This window comes from Oncorhynchus kisutch, linkage group LG7 (assembly GCF_002021735.2).
Source record: "Oncorhynchus kisutch isolate 150728-3 linkage group LG7, Okis_V2, whole genome shotgun sequence".
Taxonomy (NCBI): Eukaryota; Metazoa; Chordata; class Actinopteri; order Salmoniformes; family Salmonidae; genus Oncorhynchus; species Oncorhynchus kisutch.
In genome coordinates this window covers 24,175,945-24,203,371 of record NC_034180.2, presented here as the reverse complement: position 1 = coordinate 24,203,371, position 27,427 = coordinate 24,175,945, and the positions used below count along the sequence as shown (strand labels likewise).

The following is a 27,427-nucleotide window of genomic DNA, read 5'->3' as shown; positions in this document are numbered from 1 at the left end:
ATTTGTCATGTAGTCAGTTATCCATGTTCTTGTCTGTTGTGATGACTGAGTAAAATTAACCACACAGTATGCTATTAGCTAAGCACAAAGACAATATACACGCTTATGCCATTTAGATACTATGAAATGTAACATTACGTCCTCACTATTGTGTCGTCTGATTAGTCCATTACGCTGGGTAACATTGTATCTCTCTCCTCCTTTTCAAGCTGCTATTATGGAGATGCTTTGTACTCTGTTCACCATCTGTATGAAGCTTGAACACGTTCTGCATTTAGAACAAAAACAAAAAGGAACCTTATACTTCCTGCTATTATTCAAAATCAAGGGTTCATAGGAGAGTTCACCCCTCTTCCCTATATCAAATGGTACATTCTAGTGGCTACATAACTAACAGAAAAAAACTGCTGAAGAGTGAATGCAATAGGCCTATGTTCTATTGCATTAAAACACTGTGTGGAAAAAAGGTAATATGAATGTATACGACATATGCAAACAGAGATTAGCCTATATGGAAACAGAACACAGGTGAACAGAACTCACCTTCAAACAGGAGCATGTTACATATTCAAATTGGTAGGGCATGGATAGAAACACCTCAATCCAGAGGAAGACATTGTGCCATGTGTGACCTAAGGAGGGCCTGGGTTCGTTTTATACCATGGCAGCCGTAACAAAATGTTTTGAAACATTTTGCAACAGAAAACCACAATGAATGTTTCTTATTGGTCAGGTTTGTGTACTATAGTCTTACCTGATAGCACCACCTCAACCAGGCAGTGTGTAGTGTGTAACATGTAGTGTGTAGTGAGCACTGGTTTTACCTGATCGCACCACCTCAACCAGGTAGTGTGTAGTGTGTAACATGTAGTGTGTAGTGAGCACTGGTTTTACCTGATCGCACCACCTCAACCAGGCAGCGTGTAACATGTGGTGAGTACTGGTCTTACCTGATAGCACCACCTCCACCAGGTCTCCCTCTGTGATGTCTGTAGCACATTTCACCAGCTGGAGGATGTTCTCTGAGTCTGGGACATGGCGGAACAGCAGGATCTTATCATACATTCCATAGAAGCCACACTCAGGTAACTGTGTGGGAGAGAGAAAAAAAAGAGTAGCTGGCATTGGTTAACATTTGATAGGTTTTCTTGTTTGCTTGACTATAGTTCTGTCCAAAACAGATTCGCTGTTCTATTGCTTGTTGATTAAGTGGAAAGAAATGTACAATCATTTCCTTTCAGACAATTTAAAACAATATTTTAATAGTCAAATTAAAGATGTCCTTCTCTGCTTTTTTTTCAGGCAACACAAGAAGAAATCTGTCTCCATAGAGACCCTTGGAGGCATCTCACACAGCAGACTAGGGCAGATTAACCTAATAACATTTAGAGGAACAATGATATTGTCTCTAAATGCAATTTACAGAGTCCAGGGTTCAACCTTTCACCAATGATGATACAGTACTGATACCCAACTGCCCATTGATAATATAGCTCCAAAGGATCTTCAGAGATATTTACAAAGCTGTTCATCACAGCCTCCATTCAGTAACAATGTAAGTTACAGTAAAGTCATATGCCTCTTCAAATGGAATTGCATTGGTGCTATGCTGCTGATTAAGGAGCCCCATAATGATGCAGACTGTTAATAGCCCGTATGCTGTCTTATTGTACAGTTGAAGTCAGAAGTTTACATACACTTAGGTTGGAGTCATTAAAACTCATTTTTCATCCACTCCACAAATGTATTGTTAACAGACTATAGTTTTTGGTAAGTTGGTTAGAACATCTACTTTGTGCATGACAGGTAAGGTAACACGTTCATCTGTACAAACAATAGTACGCAAGTATAAACACCATGGGACCACGCAGCCGTCATACTGCTCAGGAAGGAGACTAGAGAGACTCTGTCTCCTAGAGATGAACAAACTTTGGTGCGAAAAGTGCAAATCAATCCCAGAACAACCGCAAAGGACCTTGTGAAGATGTTGGAGGAAACCGGTACATAAGTATCTATATCCACAGTAAAACAAGTCCTATATCGACATAACCTGAAAGGCCGCCCAGAAAGGAAGAAGCCACTGCACCAAAACTGCCATAAAAAAGCCAGACTACGGTTTGCAACTGCATATTGGGACAAAGATCGTACCTTTTCGAGAAATGTCCTCTGGTCTGATGAAACAAAAATATAACTGTTTGGCCATAATGACCATCGTTATGTTTGTAGGACAAGTGGGAGGCTTGCAACTGTGAAGCGGTTGTGGATGTATTGAAGCAACATCTCAAGATATCAGTCAGGAAGTTAAAGCTTGGTCACAAACTTCCAAAGTTCTGGCAAAATGGCTTAAGGACAACAAAGTCAAGGTATTGAAGAGGCCATCACAAAGCCCTGACCTCAATCCTATAGACATTTTGTGGGCAGAACTGAAAAAGTGTGTGCGAGCAAGGAGGCCTACAAACCTGACTCAGTTACACCTGCTCTGTCAGGAGGAATGGGCCAAAATTCACCTAACTTATTGTGGGAAGCTTGTGGAAGGCTACCCGAAACGTTTGACCCAAGTTAAACAATTTAAAGGCAATACTAGCAAATACTAATTAAGTGTATGTAAACTTCTGACCCACTGGGAATGTGATGAAAGAAAGAAATACTGAAATAAATCATTCTCTCTACTATTATTATTATTTACTAGGATAAAATGTCAGTTATTGTGAAAAACTGAGTTGAAATGTATTTGGCTAAGGTGTATGCACACTTCCGACTTCAACTGTACAGTCTTTACCAAGAGGTAGAAGCCTATAGCCTAGACACAGACTTGACAATTGTTCTTCTCTGGTAAATGTAAGGTAGGTGTTTAACCAAACAGGCAACACAGTCTGTTGCAAAAGAGCCCACATTAACAGATGCAGACTAGGGGCCAATTACTCTATTTTAATGCAGTTAGAACATGTATTGTGTTTCATTAAATTAAAGTCCCAGGATACTAGAAAACAGCCCAGAGCAAAGATACAAAACAAACTTGTGGTGTATTTAGTAAGGTTAAACATTCAGAATGTTTCAGATAGAAACATCGGATAGAGCAGCACATTCTGTCACGTTGCACCCATGATATTTAGAAACAGTAAAAGGAGAATGGTCTGTTTCACCATGTTCTGTTGTAGAACATCATTGGATTTTTAACTGTCTGTTTCACTAATCTATCTAAAGTCTGAGGTCATCATGGTGTGCTTTAGGTCAACACGAACAATGCCAGGGCTGGGAGGTAAAATGTGTTTTGTTATACCGGTATTGATGCATGGACCGGTTTGGATTGATGTTATACCTTACATAACAATATTCCAATGTTTGCTTTGTTAAATGTAATAATTGAAAGATAAAACTCGAACAAGCAGAGCAGGTGCCAAAAGGACCCTAGAAATCTGCACACTGCCCCTTGTGGTGGAAGTATGAACTGCCAATAAATACATAAAAAAATACCTGCCAATTATCAGCCTGAAAACGTCATCCTGGCACGTTTAATCAAAAAGGTTAAATGTCACAGTAGCTGACTTTATCTCAATACATTGCAGTCAATGGGAAAAGATAAGCATCAATCAAATTAATCTTATGTCAATAAATTCCAGTCAATGGGAAAAGATGAGTGTCACAGGGTTGATGCCTAAGGGAATACATTGCATCAATGGGGGATGATTAGGATCACAACATGATTTTGAGCCGGGATGTGGAAATGAAGCTAGGGTTAGGGATAGGGTTGAGGCTAGGTTTAGAGTTGAGCCGGGAGTTGATATGAAACTAGGGTTAGGGATAGGGTTGAGGCTAGGTTTAGGGTTGAGCCGGGAGTTGATATGAAACTAGGGTTAGGGATAGGGTTGAGCCGGGAGTTGATATGAAACTAGGGTTAGGGATAGGGTTGAGGCTAGGTTTAGGGTTGAGCCGGGAGTTGATATGAAACTAGGGTTAGGGATAGGGTTGATGCTAGGTTTAGGGTTGAGCCGGGATGTGGAAATTAAGCTAGGGTTAGGGATAGGGTTGAGGCTAGGTTTAGGGTTGAGCCGGGAGTTGATACGAAACTAGGGTTAGGGATAGGATTGAGGTTTAGGTTTGAGCCGGGATGTGGACATGAAGCTAGGGTTAGGGTAGCCTCGTCGCGAACCAGGCTTCCCTAAAATGGGAAGCCTGGTGAAGTTCCATGGCAGAAATCAGCTAAAGAGGGGTCGGGAACCCGGTGTAAATCAGTTACGCCTCGCAACACGTCAAACCAATCAAATGCCTTGCTTGGCTGGAGCTCCAAAGGTGATCACCGGATTAGTGACGTAGGAGCAACTGTGCATGAGGAATAAAAATGTGAACAAAACAAGCACTAGTGGCATAACATTTTATAAGGTTTTAAGATGAACTAAAGCGTTAGCAACAGGGGAGAAATGGTCTACAATGCTGGCCATATCAATATTTTTACGAGCTAGTTCTCTCACAATTATAAAGCCAACTAAATGTTAATAAAAACAGCATATTACTGAACTAAAAGGTTAGCTGTGTTAGACCAGTCGCTAGCTTATCCAGGGTCAGGGATACATAGAAGCATGTACTGTCTATATATGGAAACAACTGCAATCATTTAGCATGCAACATTGCTAAAATGAATGAACTAAAATAACATTAACCTCACAGAGTTACCTGTAATACTCTTGCAGCCTAATTGTCAACTCCTTATTTTTATGCTGTACCTAAGTTACAAGGGTTGAATTGCCACTGAACCATTTCATGTCAGCAACATCTGGTATATGGTTTGCCTCGTATACATTGTCTACTGGTATCATTTTAAATTGAGAACATTCAGCTCAACATGTAAACAATATGTGAGTTTAGCTATTGTCTGCTTCAGATGACAGATGCCCATAAGGCCAGTAATACCATCATACTGTAGGCCTATGGCTGTATTGGCGATGCCTGCCATATGATAAGCTACAAAATGGATTCACATAGCTGATACACAGAGAGAGTGACAATCAAATAAAACAGATTGGAGATCTTACAAATGTTCATTTACAACACAGGCACAGAGACAGAACCCCTTTCCCTCTTTATTGCAGGACTGTGATATGTGATTGATCAACATCAACACTAGTCACATTTGAATAATAGTTTAACAATTAAAACAAGTTTAAATGCTTCAATTCAAATAATCAACACTTCATTACTTCAAAATGTACAAATAAGCTAACTCATATGTAAAGATTAGACTTCTTAGTCTAAACAACAATAGATCATTGAGTAGTAACTATGCTATTATTATTAAAGCATCATTTCAGGTGAAATGTGGAGCAAGGTTGCCAACCTTGCTTCACTGATCCCTGATTTACTGGGAGAGCAGACTTCTATTCCAGCACAGCAATATCACACTTGATTATCAACTGTCATGACGGTGTCCTGGGGGTAGGTTTATGACAGTCATAAATACCTCTTCCCCCCTTTTTCCTCTCTCTACCCTACTGATGTTAAATTTGCAAACCCCTTGATTAACATAGAGATTCTGGGAACATCAGAAGGTGGGGGGAAATTAACTATATTCTGGTAATCCGACCAATTGAACATATGCGGTGGTACTTAATGAATATGATGTCAGTTCGGTTGTCATCTGAGACATTCTCATCAATGATAAGATGACATAAACTCTACAGTGGAAAGTCTACACATCAGAGTTATCGTATTCACATGGAATTGTTGTTCAATTTAAATGTTTGAATATGAAATGATTCATTATGGGATGAAATGTGATTTTAGCTTCTAAAATGTGAGATTTGGGTTTTCATAAGGTTAGGGCTCTGCTCAATCAGTGGCCCGCCCCTGTGAAGGGACATGGGCTATAAAACTTTTCAAACACGCCCTCCTCTCCCTTCCTATACAAAGCCTTGATGACAATATAACCTCTTGTTCCGAGGATGTGAGGACGACGGTCCGATGTCAGAATGGTTCAGATAATAACTACAGAACGAAGCCAACATCAGCGTGAGCTTTGGTTGCGAATGGTATGAACTTTGAACTCTTATTCACTACAGAAGTGATACCTCCTAGCCATGGAGTTAGCAACAGCAGCTGCAAACGAGGGTTAGGAAGGAACAGACAGAGTAACCCGTCTATCACACAACAACGTTATTACAACGTATCCAATTGACCACCAGAGACATTCTTCAAAGGACAAAGGACTCGGTTTGGCATCACGGCCTTCCATCTACCACCAACCTACCGAAGTGCAGCTCAGAGTAAATATTTATTGCATTTTCCTGTATTTACGATAGCACAGCTTCTTCCTTTGTTCCTCAGTCTTCCCGCTCTTTCACTCAAACCCAGCCCCTTTTCTTTTGTGTAACAAGCTGTCATATCTGTTTCGCCCGCCAGGGACATTTTCCTTTATGACGTAATTTGTAATAAAGTTAGGATTAATTCTGTGTATGTGTAATTCTGTGTGATTAGTTAAAACATTTAGTAAATAAATAATTAAACCCAATTTTGTATTGCTGATTCAACTTGTTTGCCAGGGTTCGTGAAGATAACCAAGAATTTACAACTTTCAGATGAGACTGAATTAAGGTGACGATTAATATTGACTGCTATTGATGTAAAATATTACTAGGTCTTTAAGAGTTTATTCGGAAGATAACAGCTCTATAAATATTATTTCGTGGTGCCCTGACTCTCTAGTTAATTACATTTACGTGATTAGCTCAATCAGGTAATATTAATTACAGAGAAAGGATTTTATAGAATAGCATGTCATATCACTTAATCTGGCATAGCCAAAGACACAACATAACTTGAATCAACATAAGTTGAATCATGGTTGGCCTGTTCCAATTGTAATATGTTTATACATTGTGCGTGATGTTTAATTGTATTTTTGTATACAACATTTGCTAGCATACACTGCCTTCAGAAAGTATTCATACCCCTTGACTTATCCCACATTTTGTTGTGTTACAGCTTTAATTAAAAATTGATTACATCTTTTTCAACCTCACCCATCTACACACAATACCCTATAATGACAAAGTGAAGACATGTTTTCAGAAATGAAGCAGATTTCTTGAAAATGAAATACAGAAATCTAATTGACATACTGTAAGCATTTGCACCCCTAAGTCAAAACATTGTAGAAGCACCTTTGGAGGCGATTATAGCTGTGAGTCTTTCTGGGTAAGTCTCTAAGAGCTTTGCACACCTCGATTGTACAATATTTGCCCATTATACTTTAAAACATTCTTCAAGCTCTGTCTGTTGATCATTGCTGGACAGCCATTTTCAAGTCTTGCCATAGATTTTCAAGCTGATTTAAGTCAAAACTGTAACTAGGCCACTCAGGAACATTCAATGTCGTCTTCCATCTTTTGTGGAACAGTCAATTCTTAACATAAAGGCTTGAAACTCGTTAAAGAGTGTCCCCGGGAGGACATACAGTACATTGAATTTCAGCTTACTGCGATTACAGGAAGTGACTTAATTTGGGGTAATAGAGCTGGTTTTGAAGGTTTAAAAAGGTTTAATCTTCACATATTTTACATATGACCGAGGAACCCGACATATAAAATTTGAAGTCAACCAACCCAAAGCATTTTTGCCCTTGATTGGACACAATGGTCTTACAGTTCTAGAAACTAAGAGCCTTTCTATGAATTATTGAATTAATACTGAAGAGGATTGACTTGAAACTGTCTGTGTCTATCAGCCTGCCTGTCAGCCTGTCTGTGCCTGCCTATCTGTCAACCTGTCTGTGGAAGAGAGGGAGAGATGAGAGGAGGGGGAGGCAGGGAAAAGAGGGATAGAGATTGAGGAGAGAGGAGAGAGAGAAAATGGAGAGAGTATCAAGGGGAAGAAAGGGGAAAGAGAGGTGAGAGGGTGAAGGAGGGATGGCTGAGAGAGAGTAGGTAGGGGGAGATGGTGAAGGAGGAATGGGGAGAGAGTAGAGGGAGATAGAGTGAGAGATGAGAGGAGGTGGAGGGAGGGAGGGAGAGAGAAGGGGGATAGTGAGGGAGGGGGAGAAAGGGGAAAGAGGGGAGAGGGTGAAGGAGGGATGGCTGAGAGAGTAGGGAGGGGAGATGGTGAAGGAGGAATGGGGAGAGATTAGAGGGAGAGGGAGACAGAAGAGAGGAGGTGGAGGGAGGGAAAGAAGGGGGGAGAGAATGGAAGGAGAAGGGAGAGAGAAGGGGGATAGTGAGGGAGGGGGTGAGAGAGACGGAAAGGGTGAGGGAGGGGGAGAGTGTAGAGAGGGTGAAATAACGGGGAGAGAGAAGAGAATGAGGGGATAAAGAGGAGGTAGAGAATGAATGACAGACATGAGATAAATTAGAAATACATCAACCCTGTGACACATCTTTTCTCATTGACTGTATTAAGAAAAACATCAGCTACAAGGGACCATTTACCCTTTTTGCAATAACGTGCCAGGATGACGTTTTCCTATGATATCATGTTGAAAATACATGGTCATATAGGAGAAGAATTATTCTGATAAAGAAAAAGTTACCTTTTGACTAAATTAAGGCATACAAATACAAAAAACAAATGTGGCTCTTTGTGGAAATGATAACAGTGTGCAGGAGATTCAGAAATTGATGAAAATGCCCCCCCCCCCCCCACCATTTCTCACATGGAATAGCCTTCATTTATCAGAACAAGAGTAGACTGACGAGTTTCAGAAGCAAGCTCTTTGTTTCTGGCCATTTTGAGCCTGTAGTCAAACCCATCAAATGCTGATGCTCCAGATACTCAACTAGTCTAAAGAAGGCCAGCTTTATTGCCTCTTTAATAGCACAAGTTTTCAGCTGTGCTAACATAATTGCAAAAGGGTTTTCTAATGATCAATTATCCTTTCAAAATGATAAACTTGGATTAGCTAACACAACGTGCCATTGGAACACAGGAGTGATGGTTGCTGATAACGGGCCTCTGTATGCCTATGTAGATATTTAAAAAATAAATAATAATCTGCCGTTTCCAGCAACAATAGTCATTTACAACATTAACAATGTCTACAATGTATTTCAGATCAATTTGACGTTATTTAAAAAAATATAAAAAAAGATGGTTTTTCTTTCAAAAACAAGGACATGTCTAAGTGACCCTAAACTTTTGAACGGTAGTGTAAAATTGCCTTCAAATATGTCATACAGTCAAACATTCTAAAAATATGTTGATATGATATTTTGGCCATATTGCCCAGCCCTAACTTGCACTATACGTCTAAACACGATGTACGTGGTTACTAAACAATTTTAGGAATAGCATCCCCCTTATCAATCCAATGTCAAAGAAAAGAGCAACATATTGACTGACCTGGGTACTATGGTGAGGGAACCACTGCTGTGCATCACCCGCTATTGATCTACTCTGCTGAGCTTGGTTACAACAACATGTAGCCAATCCCACTATTTCACCATCTAGTTAAGCTCACATCACACACCAGAAAATTGTTGGGCGAGGGTGCAGAAGAAGAAAGAAAGAAATTGCCCGCGCTACAGATGGCTATACCAGTCTGCTAATACAGGACTAGTAAAGGACCAGTGCAATACTTAAAAAAACCAAAAACATATATATTTTTTATTCTGATTTTTCAGGGGGTGCTGTAATACCCTCACCTACTTCCCGCAGGTATGCACACACACACACACACGCACACACACGCACGTTTGACATTGACATTTTTCGTCTGTTAATCAAATTAGAACTCGTTAGTAACACTGAATTGATTTGTATAATATTATTATTGTAATAACTCTGAGAGATAATTCCTGGTTTTACAAAAGGTAGCACCTGAGGATAAGAAAGCAATAAAAACAGCTAGAGGAGGAGAAGAAGACCTAATACATTTTTTACAAATCTAGGAGAATGAGCAATGATAATGCCTACCAAATATTGTCTGAGGCAAAAAGAAAGCAAAACTTCAAGTGGCATGGAAATGAACATAGCTCCATCAAAGCTAATGTATTGCAGTGCAGGCCTCATGTAGTTTTGCTAGCTTAGCTCTGTAATAGTCTGTCAGCAATGACTCCATCCACTAATAAATGAGACAGTAATTGATCTGTTAAGTCACATGCTCTAAATCCCCATGAGCCTTTGCTCTGCTCCATTCAGTCAATACAGATCACACATGGCGCTGTGTCTGACAGCAAATGAACACTAACACTCAGTAGGACTAATGGAGTAATTATTGCAGGAGGAAAGGTTGTCAGAGTGTCGTGGTGTTGTGGATCTGTATTTTTGTTGACATTGAGAAGGCTCAGCTCTAATTCCTATTTATTGATTGTAGTTTGTAATCAAAACATGGATGACATATTATTAGTTTGAACTGATTGTACATTTTTTTAAAGTAAAACATTCTCAAAATTGTACTATAAATCTAATATTAACTGGGTGTATGGAGCATTCCAACTGAATCCTGTGGTGAATGATACACCTTCATAGCGATGCAGTAATATGTTGGTCAAGTTGAAATTCAAACATCTCCAGGAACAGGTATATCACAATGTTCTCTTCCTAGTTAATAGCAGTAGATTTCTGCCCTGTCAGCCTCTAATGAGGTCTGTACAAAAATATATACAGACATAGGCCTAAATGTGGTACTGACTCTTAGGTCACCATGACAGCAGCCCCAATGTAACAGTAGGGTTGTCATGGCAGCGGAACCCAAGGCTTTATTCCTGATTGAACGTTATTCATTTACTTGACACAACGGATGCACATATATCTGCTGAATGTCATTCCCAGCAAAAGAAAAGCAGAGAGACACTGATCCTTGTCATTTACCCCCCTATGGGGAAGATGTGCTACTTTAAAAGCACAGGAATTCCACAGGCATTAGTTACTAGTTATATTGCCTCTCTAGGGAGACTGATGAGGCATTTTCAACTAAGATGGCCTTTCAACACTTATTTTCCCACTATACATGTATATGTTTTTTATGGATAAGTGCGATGTACAAAGAACATCAATTTGAAGGCCATCTTTTCCCTCAAACAATGGGCACAGTCAGTGTCGTAGCTAGCTGATGTTGTGTCATGGATGGTGTAACAAGCAACTGCTTTTAACACTGCTAGAAGCAGCTGTGGCTTGGTCCATTGGCTGAGGGGAAAATAGCCTCTGAAAGAGCTTCAGCCTGTGTGAATCCCCGATAAAGCTGTAACTGCCGTTCTGTCCTTTCACGCCGCCTACGCTATACATTACAATCTCGTTGTGGTGCCTACCTGGTACTCTGGTCCTGGATCTTGGACCCACTACTCACGCAGGTCCAGGATTAGTTTCAGACAGGGTTTGATTGCATTTCACACATGCTTTATGGCGAGGACCAGGGTACCGAACACTCCAGTAGTAAAACAATGGCATACTTTCAGAGGTGGACTGAGAGAAGAATATTCTGGTCCTTTGTTGCTAGTGGGGATGTGAATTTGTTGTTTTCATAAATTCATCAGCTACATTTAGTGTTGAATGCATGAGGAATTAAAAACTATGAAAGATGAATTCCAAGGCTAACCACAGATTCACAGGAAAATGGTATTTGGTTTCTTCACATACATTTTTAAACATCTTATCACACAAAAAGGTCAACCTTGAAAGTATGTTTTGCTTCAATTAGTGTGTAGCCAGAACAGCGCTGGACAAAAATATTGTGAGATGATGGGAAATTCGTTTTTAAATTACACTGCATGGACCATGCCTAAAGTCACATTGAAATTTAAAAAAGTAGCAGAATTCACAGAGGAAATTCAAGCTTAATTTCGATAAAAAACTAAGTTCAGTAACATTATGTTCTAAGAGTAAACTAATACACTTTGTTAAGAAGAAGTTTTGCTTAATTAATCACCACTTCGCATGAACACTCAAAGCAAACAGAACATTTTACGTAAATAATTAGCAGACAACCTACATGCAGCCTACTTCTGACCTAGGCCCATATCCATGCAGCCTACTGACCTAGGCCCATATCCATGCAGCCTACTTCTGACCTAGGCCCATATCCATGCAGCCTACTTCTGACCTAGGCCCATATCCATGCAGCCTACTTCTGACCTAGGCCCATATCCATGCAGCCTACTTCTGACCTAGGCCCATATCCATGCAGCCTACTTCTGACCTAGGCCCATATCCATGCAGCCTACTGACCTAGGCCCATATCCATGCAGCCTACTTCTGACCTAGGCCCATATCCATGCAGCCTACTTCTGACCTAGGCCCATATCCATGCAGCCTACTTCTGACCTAGGCCCATATCCATGCAGCCTACTTCTGACCTAGGCCCATATTCATGCAGTCTACTTCTGACCTAGGCCCATATCCATGCAGCCTACTTCTGCTCTAGGCCCATATCCATGCAGCCTACTTCTGCTCTAGGCCCATATCCATGCAGCCTACTGACCTAGGCCCATATCCATGCAGCCTACTTCTGACCTAGGCCCATATCCATGCAGCCTACTTCTGCTCTATGCCCATATCCATGCAGCTTACTTCTGCTCTAGGCCCATATCCATGCAGCCTACTTCTGCTCTAGTCCCATATCCATGCAGCCTACTTCTGACCTAGGCCCATATCCATGCAGTCTACTTCTGACCTAGGCCCATATCCATGCAGTCTACTTCTGACCTAGGCCCATATCCATGCAGCCTACTTCTGCTCTAGGCCCATATCCATGCAGCCTACTTCTGATCTTATTGTAAAACCAAAATTGTGCATTTCTGTCAATGAGCCTCTAGTCTCCAGCCAGGGTATTATCCCTGTGTGGTATGAGCACCGGTTTCTCACATGTCTACCACTCCAAACTGTTTCTCACAGTGCATTCTGCAGGCTGTAGCTGGCTGTGGTGTGACAGACAACCACTGGTCAATACTGTTAGACGAACATGCTTTTGTTTCTCTGCCTCACTCTGCGCACGCACACGCAAACACACACACACACACTGACTGGCGGCCATAGAAGAGCTTTTGCTGCAGCTATTGCTATTCTTGTAGCCCTCAGAACAGTATACAGTACAGTACAGATAAATGCTCACAAAACACACAATTGCAAGCCGAAGGTTCTAGTCTAGACTAACCCTACCAGAGTTCATATTGCTAACTTACAAAATAATGGATGTGATTTATTGAAAGTGTCAGGGATACTGGTGTATTGAATAGAGTTGCAAAATTCCGGTAACGTTCCCAAAATTCCTAGGTTTTCCAGAATTACCAGTTGGAAGATTCCTGGAATCAGGAGGGAATAAGCAGGAAATCCAGAATCCTCCAACCAGTATTTCTGGAAAACCTGTGGATTTTGGTAAAGTTAACTTAATTTTACAACCCTAGAATTGGATGCATGCATTAAAAGAGAATGTCTCGTATGAAAGGTAGAAATGATTCTTCTATTAATGAGCTGGGAAATAATTGGTACCATGGGGTATAATGTGTGGGCGTCCATGGCCAGTAAAGAAAGTAAATAATTGTTTGTGAATACTAATTACTGGAACAAAATCAATTAATTCCTAACTGTTACCATACTGTACTTGCACCTCAGTTTACAGGGAATAACCATGGTATGGAGTGCTCACTCACTTAGCTAAACAAGTACGTATACTGTATGCATACGAAACTGATCTTATGCAGTATACTGTACTCATTAACAAGCATTTGAGATATTTAACACCTGAATCTGACATTTACGGCACTCTAATGTACTGTATTCTTGACCAGCTCTCACTCTCACACCTAGAGTCGACAAAGAGAACAGGCTCTTTTTGAATAATTTGACTTGTGCACTATATTTAATTATAGTTTTATTTTAGGACTGTTAAGTTTCTCATCGTTACCTTAATAGCTGTATGTTCACACTTTATTAGAGACTATTTTACAGCTCTTTGAGTACTGCTGGCATGCCCACACCACCCCAGTGCAGTCTCTCAGTAACTCTACTCTACACTGGCTCTGGTAGGCTCTAGTCCAGTGTGCTAATTAAAAATGGTGGCCACAGAGGGAGGGACGTTTAAGTTCTAACTGTGAAGAAGGTTTGTATAAAAATGTTCTGTACTGGAACCTTTGTATGCGTCCCAAATTGCAACCTATTATCCATATAGTGTACTACTTTTGACCAGGGCTCATAGGGTGTGTTGTGAGCAGTTGCGGTACGTGGGTAAAAATCACTGGGGAAGCCAGAAAAGATAATAGTGTTGAAATAATTGCATTGTTTGCTCTACAAACTGTTCATTCATATACCTTGTGACCGTGATTTATAGGCCGAGACAAAAAGAAGACACAGTGGCAGAATAAATTCAACCACAACCTCTGTCCAGTAAAGTCCACAAAACATATTGCATGTAACAGTTACAGTTGAAGTCGGAGGTTTACATACACCTTAGCCAAATACATTTCAACTCAGTTTTTCACAATTCCTGACATTTAATCCTAGTAAAGATTCCGTGTTTTAGGTCAGTTTAGGATCAACACCTAATTTTAAGAAAGTGAAATGTCAGAATAATAGTAGAGAAAATAGTTGATTTCAGCTTTTATTTCTTTCATCACATTCCCCGTGGGTCAGAAGTTACATCCACTCAATTAGTATTTGGTAGCATTGCCTTTAAATTGTTTAACTTGGGTCAAACGTTTCGGGTAGCCTTCCACAAGCTTCCCACAATAAGTTGGGGGAATTTTGGCCCATTCCTCCTGACAGAGCTGGTGAAACTGAGTCAGGTTTGTAGGTCTCCTTGCTCGCACACGCTTTTTCAGTTCTGCCCACAAATGTTCTATAGGATTGAGGTCAGGGCTTTGTGATGGCCACACCAATACCTTGACTTTGTTGTCCTCAAGCCATTTTGCCACAACTTTGTAAGTATGCTTGGGGTCTCCACTTGAAAGACCCATTTGCGACCAAGCTTTAACTTTAACTGATGTCTTGAGATGTTGCGTCAATATATCCACATAATTCTCCTGCCTCATGATGCCATCTATTTTGTGAAGTGCACCAGTCCCCCCTGCAGCAAAGCACCCCCACAACATGATGCTGCCACCCCGTGCTTCACGGTTGGGATGGTATTCTTCGGCTTGCAAGCATCCCCCTTTTTCCTCCAAACATAACAATGGTCATTATGGCCAAACAGTTCTATTTTTGTTTCATCAGACCAGAGGACATTTCTCCAAAAGGTACGATCTCTGTCCCCATGTGCAGTTGCAAATCATAGTCTGGCTTTTTTATGGCGGTTTTGGAGCAGTGGCTTCTTCCTTGCTGAGCGGCCTTTCAGGTTATGTCGATATAGGACTCGTTTTACTGTTTTGTACCTGTTTCCTCCAGCATTCCTCTGGGATTGATTTTCACTTTTCGCAAAAAGGTACGTTCATCTCTAGGAGACAGAACGCGTCTCCTTCCTGAGAGGTATGACAGCTGCGTGGTCCCATGGTGTTTATGCTTGCCGCACTTTTGTTTGTACAGATGAACGTGGTACCTTCAGGCGTTTGGAAATTGCTCCCAAGGATGAACCAGACGTGTGGAGGTCTACAATTTTCCTTCTGATGTCTTTGCTGATTTCTTTTGATTTTCCCATGATGTCAAGCAAAGAGGCACTGAGTTTGAAGGTAGGCCTTGAAATACATCCACACGTACACCTCCAAATAGCCTATCAGAAGCTTCTAAAGCCATGACATAATTTTCTGGAATTTTCCAAGCTGTTTGAAGGCACAGCCAACTTAGTGAATGTAAACCTCTGACCCACTGGAATTGTGATACAGTGAATTATAAGTGAAATAATCTGTCTGTAAACAATTGTTGGAAAAATGACTTGTGTCATGCACAAAATGGATGTCCTAACCGACTTGTCAAAACTATAGTTTGTTAATAAGTTGTTTGTAAAAACAAGTTTTAATGACTCCAACCTAAGTGTATGTAAACTTTGACTTCAACTGTACATGACCTACAGCTATGACCTAAAAGCGTGTTAATGTTTCTGACAATTTAGGAACACAAAAAAACGACTGGCTTAAAACCACAAAGAGTTACCGCTAGTCGCAAAGAAAACAGGGGCTGCCTGCACTCATCCAGCACCATTTCAACATCAACATTTCAACATCAAATCACCTATGCTTAGTCTAATACAATGAAAATATTTCTGCCAGCGACTGGAACGAATTGCAAAAATCGCTGAAGTTGGAGACTTTTATTTCCCTCACCAACTTTAAACATCAACTGTCTGAGCAGCTAACCGATTGCTGCAGCTGTACATAGTCCATCTGTAAATAGCCCATCCAATTTACCTACCTCATCCCCATACTGTTTTTATTTTATTTACTTTTCTGCTCTTTTGCACACCAGTATCTCTACTTGCACATCATCATCGGGTAATTTATCACTCCAGTGTTAATCTGCTAAATTATAATTATTCGCTCCTGTGGCCTATTTATTGCCTACCTCCTCATGCCTTTTGCACACACTGTATATAGACTTTCTTTTTTTTCTACTGTGTCATTGACTTGTTTATTGTGTTATTGGCTTGTTTATTATTTACTCCATGTGTAACTCTGTGTTGTTGTCTGTGTCACACTGCTTTGCTTTATCTTGGTCAGGTCGCAGTTGCAAATGAGAACTTGTTCTCAACTAGCCTGGTTAAATAAAGGTGACATTTTTTTTTTTTTAAAGATGAAAAGATACCAAAAACGATTTAGTTCAATCAACGTAAGTTAAATCTGATGTGGCTGTCCATGTTTCTGATTTCTGTCTGTGTGTGTGTGTGTGTGTGTGTGTTTGTGCAAGTAGAAAAAACATGTTGACTCACCCTACTTGTAGAGAAACGCCAATGACATCCTCCTCTCTTTCATGTTGACGAAACGGTCTGTCATACAGTACACGCTTTTATGTTTTGTTGTCCTAGGCTACCTGGCTAAAATGCTTGCCACAAGTCCAAATCCCTATCTCCATCCATGGCCAATTTAAGAAAGGGGCTATTTTAGCTAGCTAGCTAGCCAATGGAGGACAACAACACAACGAGATGCAACAATTCAAGTTGTTTCTGTCAATGATGTATGCTCTCGATGCGATTTGATAGGAGTGACGCCAAATCCAAACAGGCTTCCCGTGACACTTTTTTGGGGTGCACCAGAACCATTCACTGTTGAGCTCACTCAGTTTAGCTCAATGCTGATTGGCGATTATGTTACTTTTTTAATCAAGGGAGACCAGATGCTCGCTGGCTTCTCTTGCATTCAATGCTACGGGCGGCAAAAATGTCCCACTCTTTTGAACCAGTCAGCATCAGGTCATCAGGCCTTCAGAGACAGCGGGGCACTGTTTTGCTCGCTCTGATGTTTTCTCCGGTGAGATACTTTGAGCCTCTTGCAAATTGAAAGAAGATTATGAAACACAGAGAGAATAAATAAGTTATTTCATTTTTTTACTGTTCAGTTTTTGGGGTGAAGCCTGGCCCTTGGCATCCATGAATACACACCACTGATTGTGAGAATGGTGAAGAATTATAGTGCCTTCCTTCTCACAGAATGGCATACTAATGATCAACCGTAAATATGCAAAGATCACTGACATTGTAGTATAGTTTTGAATAACAAGACAATTATATACCATTACATTTTACTAAATGTGGTGATCTTTAGAAAATATCAAGGAAGTGATGAGAGTGTTATAAACTATTGACATTATTTTTAGGGTTGCAAAGGGTCGTAAACTTTCCGGTAAATTTCCAGAATTTTTCCATGGGAAGTTAAGCCCGGGAATTTAAATTCATCAAAGAAGTTAGCTTATAACATATAACAACTATCCCCAATTCAATGGAATTGCAACCCTCTGCATGCACAGTGGTGTGTACTCTTCTATCACATGTACAGCTGATTCTCAACATCTTGCACACTAACGAGACGCTATTGAGCCCACACTACTACACTGTCTAAGCCAAGGACTACATGCTTTCTGGTAAGATTTGATTACAATACTGGGTGGAGTGAATATATTTACATGACATACATGATTTTTTGTTAAACTAGTAAATAGCAGCCTAAATCATTTCTAACTTGTTAACAATTTCTGCTAGTTAGTTTTTGCTACCATGTGGGGTTTCGCTTGCTTGAGCCTCTGCTAACTGAGGGTTAATTCACCCGTTTCCATACAGCTTTCATTTTTTATTTATCTTACAAAGGAGTTGTTTAATCTAACTGCTTAACTATTTATCTGTACATGGAATTGTATTTTATTTATTATTTTACTATTATTTTTCTAATCTTTACAGGAAAATGCCACGGGCACTATCTGATGTGTGGAGACATTTCACTGCAGCTAACGTAGAAGGAAAACCTGTGTACATTTGCAAATACTGTGCCAAATCATTTGTGAAGAATGCAACAAAGGTGCAGAATTATCTGGCGAAGTGCATAAAGTTCCCTCAGTGCTCACAACAAGCAACCTCTGACAAAAGTCCCTCTCTATTCAAGGTGAAAATTATGAATCAAACACCTTATCGATAGCAACCGCTCATGGTCCTCCTGGAATCAGAAGGTTTTTTTTGACTCAATGGAGGAACGTAGTCAGAGAAATGCTGATTAATGTCTTGCTCAAGCTGTGTATGCAACTGGTTCATCTCTGATGCTCACAGGCGATTTCTGAATGTTCTTTGCACAGGATACACCCCTCCAACCACACATGCTTTATCTACTCATTTGCTGGATGCAGAGTTCAACAGAGTGCAAGTGAAGGTCAAGCAAATCATAGTGAAAGCAGACTATATTGCAATCATCTCTGATGGGTGGTCGAATGTTCGTGGGCAAGGAATAATTAACTACATAATCTCCACCCCTCAACCAGTATTCTACAAGAGCACAGACACACCGGTCTTTACATTGCAGATGACCTGAATGCAATCATCAATGACCTTGGACCACAGAAGGTATTTTCACTGGTGACAGACAATGCTGTGAACATGAAGGCTGCTTGGTCTAAAGTGGAGGAGTCCTCCCCTCACATCACACCCATTGGCTGTGCTGCTCATGCATTGAATCTGTTACTCAAGGACATCATGGCACTGAAAATAATGGATACACTCAACAATAGAGCTAAGGAAATGGTTAGGTATGTGGGTCATGAAGGGTCATGAAGTTATAGCAGCAATCTACCTCACCCACCAAAGTGAGAAGAATAAGAGCACCACATTGAAGCTGCCCAGCAACACCCGTTGGGGTGGTGTTGTCATCATGTTTGACAGTCTCCTGGAGGGGAAGGAGTCTCTCCAAAAAATGGCCATATCACAGTCTGCCGATATGGACAGCCCCATCAAGAGGATCCTGGATGATGTATTTTGGGAGGGAGTGGTAAGCAGCCTGAAACTCCTGAAACGTATAGCAGTAGCCATTGCACAGATTGAGGGAGACAATGCCATCCTGTCTGATGTTCAAACTCTGCTTGCAGATGTAAGAGAAGAAATCTGTACTGCCCTGCCCACCTCACTGTTGCTCCAGGCAGAGGAAACTACAGTTCTGAAATACATCAAAAAGTGTGAAGACTTCTGCCTGAAGCACATACACGCCGCAGCATACCTGTTGGACCCCAAGTATGCTGGCAAGAGCATCCTGTCTGGTGCAGAAATCAACCAGGCCTATGGTGTCATCACTACCATGTCTCGCCACCTTGCCCTGGATGAAGGCAAGGTTCTTGGCAGTCTGGCGAAGTACAAATCGAAGCAAGGGCTTTGGGATGAAGATGCAATATGGCAGTCGTGCCAACATATCTCATCAGCCACCTGGTGGAAGGGACTTTGTGGATCTGAGGTTCTTTCCCCTGTTACCTCCATCCTCCTCCAAATCCCACCAACGTCAGTCACCTCAGAGCGCAACTGGTCCTTGTTTGGAAACACACACACCAGAGCACGCAACAAGCTGACCAATACAAGGGTTGAAATATTGGTGACCACCCAGGCAAATTTCAGGCTTTTTGAGCCTGACAACGAGCCATCCTCAACAAGGTTGGAAAGTGACAGTGAAGATGAAGCCTCAGAGACAAGAGGTGGACATTGATGTTCAAGAGGTGGACATTGAGGAGGTTGAGGGAGAAGACATGGAAGCCTGATAGGAAGACAACAAAAGCTTTAATTTCTAAATAATAATTTCATTTTACAGATTTTTTGGGAGATGCGATGGATCATTGGGGATCATTCAATATTCCCTTTCTTTTGTTGTTCAGTAAATGAATCCATGTGAAGAGTCAACTCATTTAATTAAAGTTAAATTCATAACTAAATTGTTTTATTTATATTGGAAGGATTTAATCATTTGCAATTGTGTTTACTTATGATAAGGGAAAAGGTTTATGTTTCGGTCTCCATATGAAATGGTAAATATATCCAATGCAAAAAACATCTACATTTAAATGGTATTAATATTAATGTGCATATATTCCCATTAATTCCCATAAATTCCTGTTAATTCCCACGGAAAGTTTCCACTTCTGAATTTTCCCCAAAATGTGCAACCCTAGTTATTATACATAATCTAGTTGTACTAACACCTAACATGTAGTACAAAAGAGGGGTTACCACCACAACAGAAGAAACACATGAATAAAAAAAGTATTATATATTTTTTTTTAAATTGTATTTCCAATTAGCAATGTTTTCTTCCTATTTTCTAATCTAAAAGAGGTTTCACCTTGATTCGTGTTTGTTTACAGCGTTTGACTTTTGCAAACAAACTTCACTTTAGATTTTTTTTACGAGGATGTTGTTTGTGAGAAAACATTCACAGCATTGCACTGTATTTATATTTGGAATGGCATCAGTGGCAACATCATTGCCACGCAGGAAAAGATAATTGTGTTTTCAGAGCTTTTGCTTTCCACAGACATCATAATGAGCTAACCTTTCAGCTCACCACGTTAACACCGACAGAAACCACAGCAAATTTTTTGTCATTTCAATAATTGAGCTGTGCAGTGTTTACTTAATCACTAAAGTAATTAACAGGCAGAGGCAGATTCTTTTGTTGTCTATCTCTACCTGTTCTCTGTGGTGAGGATCAGTACAATGCTCTGTAATGAGGGCGACTCTTGCATCTCTGATAGCAACTCTTTTAAAGGGGCAATCCGGGATTGGTACATCTATTTTTGGACAAAGTCGACCCTATAGATTTATACATCCTACTAGTTGATTAGCAGATGAGACCAACAATGTTTTTTATGGTGCTGACACTAAGGAGTAAGCACTCAGAGTGCTGGGGCAGAAAAGGGGCCATGATCCTGAAAGGGAATGGTGATCCTCTACAACATTTATCTTATGCTAATGAAGGTGCATGGTGCTCTGAATGCTTTCCAAAACAGCTGGTCCACAATGGCCTATGCACATTGTACAGCATTCATCTGCCGTTCTGTTCTGCCCAAGGGTAGGTGTGTGTGTGTGTGTGTGTGTGTGTGTGTGTGTGTGTGTGTGTGTGTGTGTGTTAGTACGTGACCCTACCACACATGGCTCTCGTCAGGATAATGGCACTCAAATGGATACTTCACAGGCAATCACAATCAGTTGCCAAGCAACAGGGGCACCATTCTATAACTAGGAGACAAACGTTGGGGAGCAGACCACAGAATTTAATATCTAATTCATTTTTAATACCTTGGGGAGACGTACAGTAAACTATAACTTGATCATGTTTGTCTAATGTTTCTCATTTGTAAAACCGCATGGAATAAACCTTCAGAACTATCCAAACATATACCGTACACAGCCATGGCGAAAAAAGGAAATATAACTGGTTATTATCATGATATATAATTTACCATCTATACCTTCATATATATATATATATATATAACACATACATTATGTCTGTTTCTCCAACCGATTTCCAAACAGTCATCTGTATCCACGACACTATGAACATATGACAGCATCCCAGTCTTGAAAATGATTCAACTTTATAATGGGAGATGAAATAAAGAAAGGATTGGTGTGAAGAAGAAGAAATGGTGGTGGAAGGATGTGGTTGGTTGAAGGACTTGTGGGATGGATGTGTAGCCTATGGCTCAGCCAGGGGAGCTATCACTGAATATCTCACTTGGTTCAAGGAGTCAAGCTGGCCATGAGCAAATGGAAAATAAATAGGAAGCGTGATATTCGCGGTCCGGCAGGGCATGGCCCTACAGTGGAAAAGCTCCATAAGTGATCCTAACCCTGCTCACGTCACAGCTCTACATATGAACTGACACTGACTGAACAAGGAGGTTAGCACTCTCTGTGACAAACCAAAGTGTTTCCAACTGATTAATAAGGACACTTGAAAGAAAAGAGCGGTAAAGAGTGGTAATGCAAAAAGGTGGTAAAACTTCAAACAAAGGCGTCATCCTTTTAATTAGTCCTTATAACGCTTGGCTCTAATGGATTCCAATGAGATGGCCTGTTCACAGTCTGTTAGATCTATAAAACAGCATTTTGATGGGAGCCAGGACTGTGGTTGAAGAAGTGATAAAGATGTCAAGGGGTTGACTGCACACAACCGCCCGTCCTCGTGTAATTGTCCAAAATCAGGCAAATGTATTAAAGGACTGTTCAAAACTCATAGATACTGTACATGTCAATAGTTATGGTTAAGCTGGTTCATGGTTGCAAGATCTTATTTGGATCAGGACTTGAATGTCAAGAGGAGGATGACACGACTATCCGTTATGCATCATGCGCACATATCCCTGCATATTGTATCGATTTGTTTAACTACAGATCACTACTGTAAATCTTTGTTCAGCATGTAATTGCGTACCTGTAATTATCACTCTACATAATTGAAAAGGCACAGTTTGACAGTATCAGCATCAGACAGAGACATCCATCTATGTTCTATAATAAGATCCTATCCAGGAACTCCTCATAGGACATGGCTAACAATGTCATCTTTGCCCTTTGATGATCTAATTCTCTCTTTGCCACAGTAAGATCCTCTATAAATTGGTCAGTGGCGGCTGCTGATTGGCTGAATACCCGAGAGGTGGTTGGAGTCAACAAAGCAGCATGACAGAAATATGATTCCAACTTTTCAAACTACAGGCAGTTTCTTTAAGAAGATATATGAAGTGATCTGTGCAATTGAACAGCATAAATACACCTATTTCACTTTTGTATATCAAAAACCAAATGACCACTGCTGCGCTGCACATGCTGGCACTGTTTTGAACAGATTAGATTCTACTATTTAGAACTTGCAGCCAGCTCATGAACGATCGTAAAAGGGAGAACACAACAAGCATGCAGATGCAATTAGTGAAAACACATTATCTACAGTCTATCACAAAAGTGAGTACACCCCTCACATTTTTCTAAATATTTGAGTATATCTTTTCATGTGACAACACTGAAGAAATGACACTTTGCTACAATGTAAAGTAGTGAGTGTACAGCTTGTATAACAGTATAAATTTGCTGGGATGAGGTAGTTGAGTGTGCTATTTACAGATTGGCTGTGTACAGGTACAGTGCTCTGACAGCTGATGCTTAAAGTTAGAGAAGGAGATATAAGTCTCCAGCTTCAGTGATTTTTGCAATTCGTTCCGGTCATTGGCAGCAGAGAACTGGAAGGAAAGGCGGCCAAAGGAAGTGTTGGCTTTGGGGATGACCAGTGAAATATACCTGCTGGAGCGCGTGCTACATGTGGGTGTTGCTATGGTGACCAGTGAGCTGAGATAAGGCGGGGCTTTACCTAGCATAGACTTATAGATGACCTAGAGCCAGTGGGTTTGGCGATGAATATGTAGTGACTAGTAAGTTATTGAACAGCTTGTTTAGAAAATATACACATTTAACACACTTTTATGAGAATTTAAAACATAATCCATGAATTACATATATATTAGAGGTCGACCGATTAATCGGAATGGCAGATTAATTAGGGCCGATTTCAAGTTTTCATAACAATCGGAAATCTGTATTTTTGGACTTGGCCGAATTTAAAAATAAATACAAATATTTATTATTTTACACACCTTTATTTATCCTTTATTTAACTAGGCAAGTCAGTTAAGAACACATTCTTATTTTCAATGACGGCCTAGGAATGGTGGGTTAACTGCCTTGTTCAGGGGCAGAATGACAGATTTTTACCTTGTGAGCTCGGGTATTCAATCTTGCAACCTTACAGTTAACTAGTCCAATGCTCTAATCAACTGATTACATTGCACTCCACGAGGAGACTGCATGTGACACGAATGCAGTAAGAAGGTAAGTTGCTAGCTAGCATTAAACTTATCGAATAAAAAACAATCAATCAATCATAATCACTAGTTAACTACACATGGTTGATGATATTACTAGTTTATCTAGCGTGTCCTGCGTTTCATATAATCGATGCGGTGCATATTCGCGAAAAAAGGACTGTCTTGCTCCAATGTGTACCTAACCATAAACATCAATGCCTTTCTTAAAATCAATACATAAGTATATATTTTTAACCCTACATATTTTGTTCATATTGCCTGCTAACCTGGCTCGTTGTGAACTCTGTGAAGAATATTTCTTCCTAACAAAGACAGCCAACTTCACCAAACGGGGGATGATTTAACAAAAGCTCATTTGCGAAAAAAGCACAATCGTTGCACGACTGTACCTAACCATAAACCATAAACATCAATGCCTTTCTTAAAATCAATACACAGAAGTATATATTTTTAAACCTGCATATTTTGCTAAAAGAAATCCAGGTTAGCAGGCAATATTAACCAGGTGAAATTGTGTGACTTCTCTTGCGTTCATTGCACGCAGAGTCAGTGTATATGCAACAGTTTGGGCTGTACGTAATTATGACATAACATTGAAGGTTGTGCAATGTAACAGGAATATTTAGACTTATGGATGCCTCCTGTTAGATAAAATACGGAACGGTTCCGTATTTCACTGAAAGAATAAACGTCTTGTTTTCGAGATGATAGTTTCCGGATTTGACCATATTAATGACCTAAGGCTCGTATTTCTGTGTGTTACTATGTTATAATTAAGTCTATGATTTGATAGAGCAGTCTGACTGAGCGATACCAGCAGGCTCGAAAGCATTCATTCAAACAGCACTTTCGTGCATTTTGCCAGCAGCTCGTCGCTGTGCTTCAAGCATTGAGCTGTTTATGACTTCAAGCCTATCAACTCCCGAGATTAGGCTGGTGTAACCGATGTGAAATGGCTAGCTAGTTAGCAGGGTGTGTGCTAATAGCGTTTCAAACATCACTCGCTCTGAGACTTGGAGTGGTTGTTCCCCTTGCTCTGCAAGGCTTTTGTGGAGCGATGGGTAACGCTGCTTCCAGGGTGGCTGTTGTCGATGTGTTCCTGGTTCGAGCCCAGGTAGGGGCAAGGAGAGGAACGGAAGCTATACTGTTACACTGGCAATACTAAAGTGCCTATAAGAACGAGAGGTCGACCGATTAATCGGAATGGCCGATTATTAGGGCCGATTTCAAGTTTTCATAACAATCGGAAATCAGTATTTTTGGGCGCCGATTTGTATTTATTTAATTATTTGTATTTTTTATACCTTTATTTAACTAGGCAAGTCAGTTAAGAACACATTCTTTTTTCAATGACGGCCTAGGAACGGTGGGTTAACTGCCTCGTTCAGGGGCAGAATGACAGATTTTCACCTTGTCAGCTCGGGGGATCCAATCTTGCAACCTTACAGATAACTAGTCCAACGCAATAACGACCTGCCTCTCTCTCGTTGCACTCCACAAGGAGACTGTTACGCGAATGCAGTAAGCCAAGGTAAGTTGCTAGCTAGCATTAAACTTATCTTATAAAAAACAATAAATCATAATCACTAGTTAACTACACATGGTTGATGATATTAGATATTATCTAGCGTGTCCTGCGTTGCATATAATCTGACTGAGCATACAAGCATACAAGTATCTAAGTATCTGACTGAGCAGTGGTAGGCAGAAGCAGGTGCGTAAACATTCATTGAAACAGCACTTTCGTGCATTTTGCCAGCAGCTCTTCGTTGTGCCAAGCATTGCGCTGTTTATGACTTCAAGCCTATCAACTCCCGAGATGAGGCTGGTGTAACCGAAGTGAAATGGCTAGCTAGTTAGCGCGCGCTAATAGCGTTTCAAACGTCACTCGCTCTGAGCCTTGCAGTGGTTGTTTCCCTTGCTCTGCATGGGTAATGTCTGCTTGGATGGTGGCTGTTGTCGTTGTGTTGCTGATTTGAGCCCAGGGAGTAGCGAGGAGAGGGACGGAAGCTATACTGTTACACTGGCAATACTAAAGTGCATATAAGAACATCCAACAGTCAAAGGTTAATGAAATACAAATGGTATAGAGGGAAATAGTCCTATAATTCCTATAATAACTACAACCTAAAACGTCTTACCTGGGAATATTGAAGACTCATGTTAAAAGGAACCACCAGCTTTCATATGTTCTCATGTTCTGAGCAAGGAACTGAAACGTTAGCTTTCTTACATAGCACATGTTGCACTTTTACTTTCTTCTCCAACACTTTGTTTTTGCATTATTTAAACCAAATTGAATATGTTTCATTATTTACTTGAGGCTAAATCTGGTATTGGCTACAAGAAGATCCACAAACGATTGAATATACCCCTGAGCACTGTCAGGGCAATTATTTAAAATTCAAAAGATATGGAACAGTTGAAAACCTCATGGGTAGAGGACGCAAATGCATTTTGCCCCCCAGGATAGGGAGGAGGATCGTGAGAGAAGAAACAAAATCCCCAAGAATCACTGTGAAAGATTTGCAGGCCTTGGTGGCGTCTTGGGGTCACCAGGTTTCAAAAAGCACCATCAGACGCCACCTTCCAGAAGAAAGCCCTTTCTCACCCCAAGACACAGACGCAAGCGCTTGGAGTTTGCCAAACGTCATTTAAATTATGACTGGAATAAGGTGCTCTGGTCAGATGAGACCAAAATTGAACATTTTGGTCAGATACAGCATCGGTATGTTTGACGTCGAAACAGAGATGCATACAAGGAGAGGCCCCTCATACCCATGGTGAAATATGGTGGTGGGTCAGTGATGTTTTGGGGCTATTTTAATTCCAGAGGTCCTGTGGCTCTGGTTAAGATTGATGGCATAATGAATTTGACCAAGTATCAGGCAATTTTGGCTGACAATCTGGTTGCCTCTACTAGAAGGCTGGACTTGGCCGTAGGTGGACTTTCCAACAAGACAATGACCCGAAACATACCTCAATCCAATCAAAAACCTGTGGGCTGAATTGAAGAGGGCAGTTGATAAGTGCAAACCCAATAATTTTATTTTTTATTTCACCTTTATTTAACCAGGTAGGCAAGTTGAGAACAAGTTCTCATTTACAATTGCGACCAGGCCAAGTTAAAGCAAAGCAGTTCGACACATACAACGACACAGAGTATAGCAAGTAAAACACTGGAATGGTAGATTTGCAGTGGAAGAATGTGCAAAGTAGAAATAAAAATAATGGGGTGCAAAGG

The 27,427-nt window shown here is 40.5% G+C and overlaps 1 protein-coding gene across 2 annotated transcripts in view; it reads right to left on the bottom strand.

Annotated features, from left to right (window-relative positions):
- The window catches only part of prkd1 (protein kinase D1), a 56,325-nt gene that overhangs the window by 18,272 nt on the left and 10,626 nt on the right, over positions 1-27,427 (bottom strand). For both annotated transcript variants that reach the window (XM_031828716.1, XM_020487770.2), the window contains exon 2: positions 951-1,089. In XM_031828716.1, coding sequence (XP_031684576.1) covers positions 951-1,089 — 139 coding nt within the window. The remainder of the gene's footprint in view (positions 1-950; positions 1,090-27,427) is intronic.